The sequence below is a fragment of the Motacilla alba genome, chromosome 24, assembly GCF_015832195.1.
Source record: "Motacilla alba alba isolate MOTALB_02 chromosome 24, Motacilla_alba_V1.0_pri, whole genome shotgun sequence".
Taxonomy (NCBI): domain Eukaryota; kingdom Metazoa; phylum Chordata; class Aves; order Passeriformes; family Motacillidae; genus Motacilla; species Motacilla alba.
Genome location: NC_052039.1, coordinates 1,912,643 through 1,921,367, shown reverse-complemented (window position 1 = coordinate 1,921,367; position 8,725 = coordinate 1,912,643). Strand labels below are relative to the sequence as shown.

At 49.8% G+C, this 8,725-nt stretch overlaps 1 protein-coding gene across 5 annotated transcripts; it reads left to right on the top strand.

Moving 5' to 3' along the window:
• Window positions 1–4,848: 4,848 nt before the first annotated feature.
• TMEM218 (transmembrane protein 218) lies at window positions 4,849–8,408 on the top strand. 5 transcript variants are annotated; one of them, XR_005259704.1, is made up of 4 exons: window positions 4,849–5,075; window positions 6,010–6,112; window positions 6,871–7,011; window positions 7,856–7,988. XR_005259704.1 is itself a non-coding variant. In XM_038161487.1 (3 exons), exons 1-3 carry the CDS (start codon window positions 4,906–4,908, stop codon window positions 7,988–7,990), a joined length of 408 nt encoding a protein of 135 aa, XP_038017415.1. In that variant the 5' UTR covers window positions 4,850–4,905; the 3' UTR covers window positions 7,991–8,408. The 5 variants fall into 5 exon arrangements, 2 of the variants coding, with proteins under 2 accessions (XP_038017415.1, XP_038017416.1); XR_005259706.1 differs by lacking the exon at window positions 4,849–5,075 and adding an exon at window positions 5,355–5,695; XR_005259705.1 differs by lacking the exon at window positions 4,849–5,075 and adding an exon at window positions 5,355–5,695 and having other exon boundaries at window positions 6,860–7,011.
• Window positions 8,409–8,725: the final 317 nt, after the last annotated feature.

The window sequence follows — 8,725 nt, the reverse complement described above, 5'->3', positions numbered from 1 at the left end:
GACTTTGCAGGAGGAGGAAGGAGGGATGTGGGCTGGAAAACCAGCCCAAATTTGGGTTGGCAAGCTGTAAAACATCTGGCCAACAAAGAAAACATGGAAAAAATGGGTCCAGAGGGCAAGTGGCACTCAGGGATATGGTGGTTCCAACCTTAACCCATCCCTTAAATCAACTAAACCTGGAATATTCCAAATTAAAAAAATCAATTCAAATAAATTAATTTTTTTCAAAATCAATTCAGTGCATTTTTATAATTGATTAAATAAATTTTAAAATTAAGAAAATCAACTAAATGCTGGATATCCTGAATAATCTCCAAAATATCCCTAAAATACAAATAACATCTTTCCAGGCTGAAGGATCTTGGGGCCTCATCACCACGCTGGTTTGCAGCAAAACCCCATAAACAAATTTATGCAAATAAGGGGACCTGGTGGTTCCTATCACACCGAGGACGAAATTATACACTTGTACTGAGAGTCTTTTCCCCAACCACCATCTCCAGACTCCCAACCCACGAGGGATCCCCCCAAAAAAGGGGTCCCCACCATCCAACAGGTCCCCATCACAAGGCTTAAACGCCCTGACAAGAGAGCAATTTAACGCCATTCCCAGCTTAAGCTCCATATCTACCGGGCGTGAAATTAGTTCCAGCAAGCTGCAAATTTGCCACTAATAAAAATATTTAGCAATTCGCTAGTCTTTAAATCAGGAGCAGAATATTTTCTTTCCTGCATCAACGCCTGTTTCTTTCTAATTCTAATATTGGAGCGCCGGGGAGCTCCAGCCGTAAAAGTGGAAGTCTCACGACTGCGCGAGCAGTTTTAAATCAGCTCCCTCAGCGCTTCCAACGCCACCACCAAGACTTTGATCATTTATTATCATTTGATACTAGGTTATTTTGGCCACCAGGATGAGCTGGCCATGGTGGATTTGCAGGTTTTAAGCCAAAAGAGGCCACCTTGACCCAAAGCCGCCCTGTTTGCAGGGGCTGCTCCCCTCACAAGAGAGCTTTGATCCATGTGATCCCGTCTTGCAGGCCTTGGAGGAAGGTGACCTCTCCATCCTCCTGTGCCAAGCGCTTAATTAGCCTCAGCACTAATTGTGTCTCTCTGCCAAGGCCATCTCATCCAATGCCAGCCTCAGGATGCTCGTCACGCCTTTGCCAAGAAATGTCACAATTCCCTGGTGGCAGTCATATTTTTTGAAAAATCCCTTTGCCCAGGATTTTTCTACCGGGAAGCTGAGAAGCTTCAGAGAAAAAGGAAAACAATCATTGTCTGATTTGCTTCTCCTGTGTTTTGCTCCTTTGGAATGTGTTTGGATATTGTTTACCAACAGGTGATTGTTTCACTGGTTTCTGCTGTGAATTATTTTGACTTATTGGCCAATCAGGGCCAAGCTGTGTCAGGGCTCTGGAAAGAGTCACGAGTTTTCATTATTATCTTTTTAGCCTGTAAATACCCTTTCTGTATTCTTTAGCATACTTTAGTTTAATATTTTTTAATATAATATAGTATCATAAAATAATAAATTAACTTTCTGAGAACATGGAGTCACATTCATCGTTCCTTCCTGCCACGAGAGTCCCCACAAATACAATATTCCCTGATCTCTTGCTAGGGAAAAACTATCTGCAGTGATGACACAGCCATCAAATCATTCCTTTTCCTTGGCAGGACAGCAGCACCCATCCACTGGAGAACACTGAATTATTTGTGCTCAAATAAATCCTCTGAATTGGGTTTTCTGGGCCACGAGCACCCAACAGCATCTGTATGACTCAGCTTCTCCTCATTTAAAGCAGATTACTGCTTGAGAGCCTGGCCAGGAAAGGCTTTATGATACCTGCATGATGGATACCAAACACACTGGAGCTGGAATTGATCATCACCACTTCATTTGTCATCTCTTTGACGTGTCCTGTCCCCAGCACGAGGGCTTGGGTCCGAACGTCACACGGTGCAAATAAAAAGTCTTGGAGAAACCTGAATGTGTGCCACCAGCAAACATCCCTACACCAACAGCTATCCTGGAAAAAAAACACAAATATGAAGCTTCTCCAGAGTCATGCAAACAACACAAAAATCCTCAATATTTGCTGCTGTCCCATGTTTTTTATTTCACCTTTTATACCCAGCATTGCCTTTCTCCCACCCTCTGTTACATTTTTCCAGCTGCAATGCACCTCTGACACAAGCAATAAATGGGCCCAAATCCCAGCAGGTAAAATCTGGAAGGAAAAGTTATTTTAGGCCAGCAATAAACGATTCTTTGGCAATAAAATCAGATCTTTGCATTCAGCTGATTGGCTGATGGAGCAGTTTGCAAGGCAAATCCCCAGGAAGGCACTCCTGAAGCTGGGAGGAGGCTGAGATGCACAAGAGGGATGGGTTTAGGATGATGAGCTTTGTTGCAGATGGGTTGAAGACAGTTCTGGTGAAGGTTGTGCTTGGAAATATCACACCAATAAACCCCCAGTGTTCCTTCTCTGTGGCTTTACCACTTGCCCTCATTGTGCTCAGAGAAACCTGCAGCCTCGTTGTGACACCATAGGGACCGGGCAAACAAATATTATTAAACATTATGTATTATATGTAATACACTATATATAAAATATAACACATAAAAAATAACATATAACATATAAAATACAGAATAAAAATATAAATTATAAATTATAATATATATAATAGATTATATATTACATATTATATACTATACTGTGTACATTATATAATATATAATATATAAAATATATACATAACACATTATATATAGTATATATTTTATATTATATTCTATATAGTATATTCTATATTCTATAGTCTATATTCTATATTATATATTATGTATTATATATTCTATGTTATATATTATATATATTATATATTATATATTATATATTATATATTATATATTATATATTATATATTATATGTTATATGTTATATGTTATATGTTATATGTTATATGTTATATGTTATATGTTATATGTTATATATATACGGTGTATTATATGTAATATATTATGTATTATGTATTATGTATTATATATTCTATGTTATATATTATATATTATATATTCTATGTTATATATTATATATTATATATTATATATTATATATTATATATTATATATTATATGTTATGTATTCTATGTTATATATTATATATTATATATATACGGTGTATTATATGTAATATATTATGTATTATGTATTATATATTCTATGTTATATATTATATATTATATATTATATGTTATATATTATATATTATATATTATATATTCTATGTTATATATTATATATTATATATTATATATTACATATATTATTAAATATTGAATGCATGTAATATTAAAGGGATAACTATATAAACATTTTGGAGGGTGTTGGGCTGCCGGGCCCATTTCACCTCATTCCAGCTCTGGATCTTGTGCTTGAGTTACCATCAGCCCTATTGCGACGGTGGGGGTAAAACCAACAGGCAGCAAGGCTCCGAGCTGGCCATTGGACGTGCTTGCTGGGCTGTAAATTGCATTTATCCCTCAGCTTCTGGCCCGATAGCTGGGATGGGTGAGGTCCACCAGCAGGATCAACAGCTGGATGATTCAAGCTCTCTGCTTCAACCTCTTGACCTGGCCTAACGTTGCTGTTGCTGGCAGCAAGAAACTACCAGGCAGCACCACGGCATGGAGATGAGAAATAAAAACCCAATCAATGTGGGAAGAGGTTAACGAGGCCGTTGGAAAAGCTGTGGGTAAGAGGTACGAGAGAAAAATAAACCAAGGAAAAGCCTTAGCGGCTGATGAATAAAACTTATCACTTCCAGATGAAAAGCCAAAGGATGCAAAAGAATGGCAGAAGCAGAAAGCTCCAGCTGAAAACAGGGCTATGAAGGAGAAATTTCAGGGTTTAGAAACCCAAAAAATGCAAATAAATTGGAAAACAGGGAAAAGCAAAGGGAGATTCCCAAACAACAGGAGCAAACGTTTAATTTCTCATGGCCAGCAGGAGCAGGAAGCAGAGGGAGCAGAAGAGGAGGAGTGGGAAGAGAACGGCAGAGATGGACACCGGCAAGGCGGGGAGCGCAGAGGGGAGAAGCCCTGCCTGGTGCGATTGACACACGAAGCAGAGCAGGAGGGAGCTTGCAGTCAAACATACGTTTTTAATGTGTTGGCAGCCGGCTGCTGCTCCATGCCAAGTAAAGGCAGGTGCTGGAGCCAGTTTGTGTTCTGCTTGCTGAAGCATTTGGTGTCACGCTGGCGACTCCGATCTCATCTCAGGGAAAGGCAGGTCGGCGCTGCACGGAATAATTAACCGCTGCTTTATTCCTCCCCTTGAAAGAAGCGACAGAAAACGCCCACTCAGGTGACACCTAATGCAGCCAAAGCATTGCAGACTCAAGTGCCTCAGACAGAAAATACCAATGTTCAGGGTTTTTGGGTTAACTGAGCCCGGAGTGCCTGGGGTTGGAACAGGATCATCTTGAAAGTCCTTTCCAACCCAAACCATGATGGGATTCTGAGATTCTATGAGAAAGCCACTCATCAAACCACACTGGCATGGGTCCGATGGGCAAGATGTGGTGATGAAGAGACAGGATTTATAAGCAGGCTGAAATATTTATTTTAAATGGAAATTCCTCTAGTCTTGATGTTAGAAGATGCTTACAGCATTGACAAACCTCCCGAGCTTGGCTTGGCTGTGCCAGCCCCCCAGCACGGCTGTTCCAAAACCCGTGTCAGCATTACTGTATTAACGAAATCTTCCAGATTTTGGCCCTAAATATAACCGAGAGCGTGGGCAGCTCCATTTTTAGGGTTTTGGGGTGAAAGCGTCCAGAGGTGCTCCCTGCAGCGGGGCGGGCAGGAGCTGGGTGGCGCCGGCCAAGGCGGGGTAATGAAGTACCGGTCAGTCGGCACCGGGACGGGAGCGGAGGGAAACTCCCGTTCCACCGGGAGCAGCCGCGAGCGCTCGGACGGGGTCCAAGGCCGCGGGACGGGGAGCGGCTGGAGCGGGATCCGGGGGATCCCATGGGGCCACGAGGGCCGGGGTTCGATAGGAACCGGGTCAGTAGGGCCGGGATTCAATAGGACCGGGGCCGGGATGGGGGCTGCGACCGGGACCGGGACCGGGATCGGGATCGGGATCGGAATTGCGACCGGGACCAGGACCAGGACTAGGACCAGGATCGGGTCCGGTATCGGGTCCAGGATCGGGGCCGGGATCGGGGACGGGATCGGGTCCAGGATGGGGGCCGGGATCGGGATCGGGATCGGGATCGGGATCGGGTCCAGGATCGGGGCCGGGATCGGGATCGGGGCCGGGATCGGGGCCGGGATCGGGATCGGGCACTCGGCCCCCCGGGCGCGCCCCCGCCTCCGGCGGCGCGCGGGAAGCCCCGCCCTCTCCTCCACCCTCAGCCAATGGGAAGCGCCGAGAGAGCGCCAGGCGGGGCAGGGGAAGCGGGGTCCGCGCCCCCTCCCTCCGCCCTTTAGCCAATAGACAGCGCGGGCGGCGCTGCGGGCGGCGCTGATTGGTCGGGGCGGCGCGGTTGCTAGGCAGAAGCGGCGGCGCGGGGCGGCATGGCGGGCGCGCTGGGCGTGGGGCCGGGGGTGCTGGCGCTGCTGCTGCTCTGGGCCATGGCGCTGCTGCTCGTGATGGCGCTGGGCCGCGCCGGCCGCGCCCGGTGAGCGCGGGGATGGGGCGGGACCGGCCCGGTGAGCCCTGGGGATGGGACGGGACCGGCCCGGTGAGAGCGGGGATGGGGCGGGACCGGCCCGGTGAGAGCGGAGACCGGACGGGACCGGCCCGGTGAGAGCGGGGGCGAGAGAGGCGCGGGCCCAGTGAGCGCGGGAATGGGGACGGGACTGTCCCGGTGAGCCCGGGGACCGGGCGGGATTGTCCCGGTGAGCCCGGGGACCGGGCGGGACTGTCCCGGTGCGCGCGGGGTCGGGCCCGCCGGAGCTGAGCTCGCCCCGCCGCTCCCCGCTGTCGCCGCAGGGTCGCCGCGGTGCCGGTGACGCTCGGAGCCGCCGCGCTCACGGCCGCGCTGCTGCTTTTCCCCCGGGAGGGCGAGAGGCCGACCCCCGCCGGCGCTGAGGAGGTGAGCCCGGGCGGAGGGGCGGCACCCCGGCCGTGCCCCGCGATGAGCCACGGACAGCCCTTGCGGCCATCCTGGAGCCCTGGGGATGGTTCCTCACTCCTGGGATGGGCTGCAGGATGCCCTGGGGATGGTTCCTCACCCCGGGGATGGGCTGCAGGATGCCCTGGGGATGGTTCCTCACTCCTGGGATGGGCTGCAGGATGCCCTGGGGATGGTTCCTCACCCCGGGGATGGGCTGCAGGATGCCCTGGGGATGGTTCCTCACTCCTGGGATGGGCTGCAGGATGCCCTGGGGATGGTTCCTCACCCCGGGGATGGGCTGCAGGATGCCCTGGGGATGGTTCCTCACCCCGGGGATGGGCTGCAGGATGCCCTGAGGCCCCGGGAATGGGCTTTTAGCTCAGAGACAGCCCCGGTACCATCTCATCCCCGTGCCCCGGAGATTGCCCCGTGCTGCCTTTGTGCTCTCCTCCTCCAGCAGTCTCCCACTGGCACTGGCTGTGTCAGCTCCTGGAGCATTAATTTCTGTGACTCAATTGCTGATTTACACACTGGTCCACCTGACCCGGGGGGCTTGGCTCCCTCCTCCCGTCCCCAGGGGCTCTGTGCAGGGATTGCCCTCCTGCTTTGGTCCCTCCCGGCTCCAGCAGCCTCTGCTCCCTCTCTGCCATTCCCTTTCCTTATCGTTCTCCTTCCACTTCTCCCTCAGCTCTGATTTCTGATTAAAGCCCAATAACAGCTCTTCAGCTCTCTTGTAGGTTCTTGCCGTGCTTGAAGCCATCTGCCTTGTCAGGCCCAGGCATCTCCCCCAGTTTTTGGATCAGGCTGGCTGAGCTGCCACCTTGAGCTCTCCCAGAGCTCTTTGGGCTTTGAGTACACAAAGTTTTGTGGCCTTTCAGGTGCCGTTTCCTCTGTTCTATTATTAATGCATGTTAATTATTGCTCTTCTGGTTCTTGTCCTGTGTAAATCCCTACTAAAAGGTACTTGTAATGTTCTTTTCTTCCCTCTGTGTCACATCTGACCTGCTCCTGTGAAGGTTAGGAGTGAGATGAAGGGCAGCCCAGTGCGTGTTTGTTGCCCGGGAGGCAAATGGAATTGGAAAGCTTATTTTTTTATGGATCCTCAATTGGACTGGACCTGCCCTGCCTATCAATAATACATGACCTGGGCTTTCTGCACCAAAACTCTGCTAATTGGCTAATTAAAAAGTGAAACGTGCAGAAGGAGCCAGCACTTGGCTCACCAGAGACTCTCTGCAGGAGCACCAGGGCTGAGCTAATGCGATGGATAAAGCTGAGCTGGGGCTGAGCAGAGCTCTGGGGGGTCTGGGCAGCAGAGAGGGGATTTCACAAACAGCCTCCTCGCCGTGGGCTTCTCTTTGTCTTGCCTAGCTACCATAGCTTTTTTTTTTAATTGTTATTTTTCTCTTTTCTCGCTATCTCCCTTCTAAAAGGGAATCAGGGCTGGAGGTTTGTGGCTGGGGAGAGCTGCTTCAGGGCTTGACTGCTGTCTCTTCCCTGTGCTCAGAACTGTGCTGCTCCACATTAACATTCCCAGTAGCTTGTTGCAGGATTCTTGTTCTCATTTGTCGCACACTGTGCGTCCCGGGGATGAAAAGCAAGGAGAGAAATCTGGGGGAGCCCCGGAGTTCTTTTTTCCAGGACATGGTGCGCTCCCTCCGGGCTCCTGGAGCAGACTGGGGCTGTGACCTGCTGGGATCTTTGTGTTTCTCTTCCCTGCAGGTTGTGGACACCTTCCTCATTGGCCGCTTCATCCTCCTGGCTGTGATGAGCCTGGTCTTCCTGGGGTGCCTGTTCCTGTTCCTGATTTACCACCTCATGGAGCCTGTGTATGCCAAGCCGCTCCACAGCAGCTAGAGACAGCAATCTCTGCAAGAAGGACATCCTGATTGTGTGGGAATAAACCAGAGGCACCAGGAGGCTGCTCTGGAGGAGACCCTGATGTTCTTTCTGAGCTCAGAAAGGGCCAGCGAAGCAAGTGAAGCCTTTGCTTCATCTTAAAAAGCAAAGTTTGGTCTGAGCATGAGCTCCTTCCTCGCCAGGGCTTCAAGCCTCTGCACCTGCAAAGGTGTGTGACCCTCTGAATCCTGCTCTCGTTGACAGAGAGCTGAGACCCAGCCCTGGTGCTGCTCCTGAGTCAGTGCACTGAACTGAACCCAGATGGTTTGTTACTGTTACCACAGGAGATGGGTAGAGCAAACAAACAAACGAGTACCCATCGAGAGCAGTGTGGTACTGCTCCTTTTTCACTGTGGTTTAATAAAACACTTGGAGAAATCCCTGACTCGGGCTGTGTTTATTCCACAGGGATGTCACATGTGGCCACGCTGTGGTGACAGTGCCCATGGGGCAGATGTGGGGGTTTGAGAAAAAAACCCAAACAAACATCAGTGTGTGGCTGTGGAGTGTTTGGGATGGGCCCTTGGACTGGAAATCAGAGGCCTTGGAGGGGGGAGTGAATGCAAAGTGGTGCCAGAACAGCAACTGGAAAGCTGCCCTCCCAGGAGTGAGGGAGAAGCTGTGTCTGCCCTCCCGGGTGCTGAGCAGTCCTGCCAGCCATGGAAAAGCCCCCTGCAGGTACCGGAGTGTTCC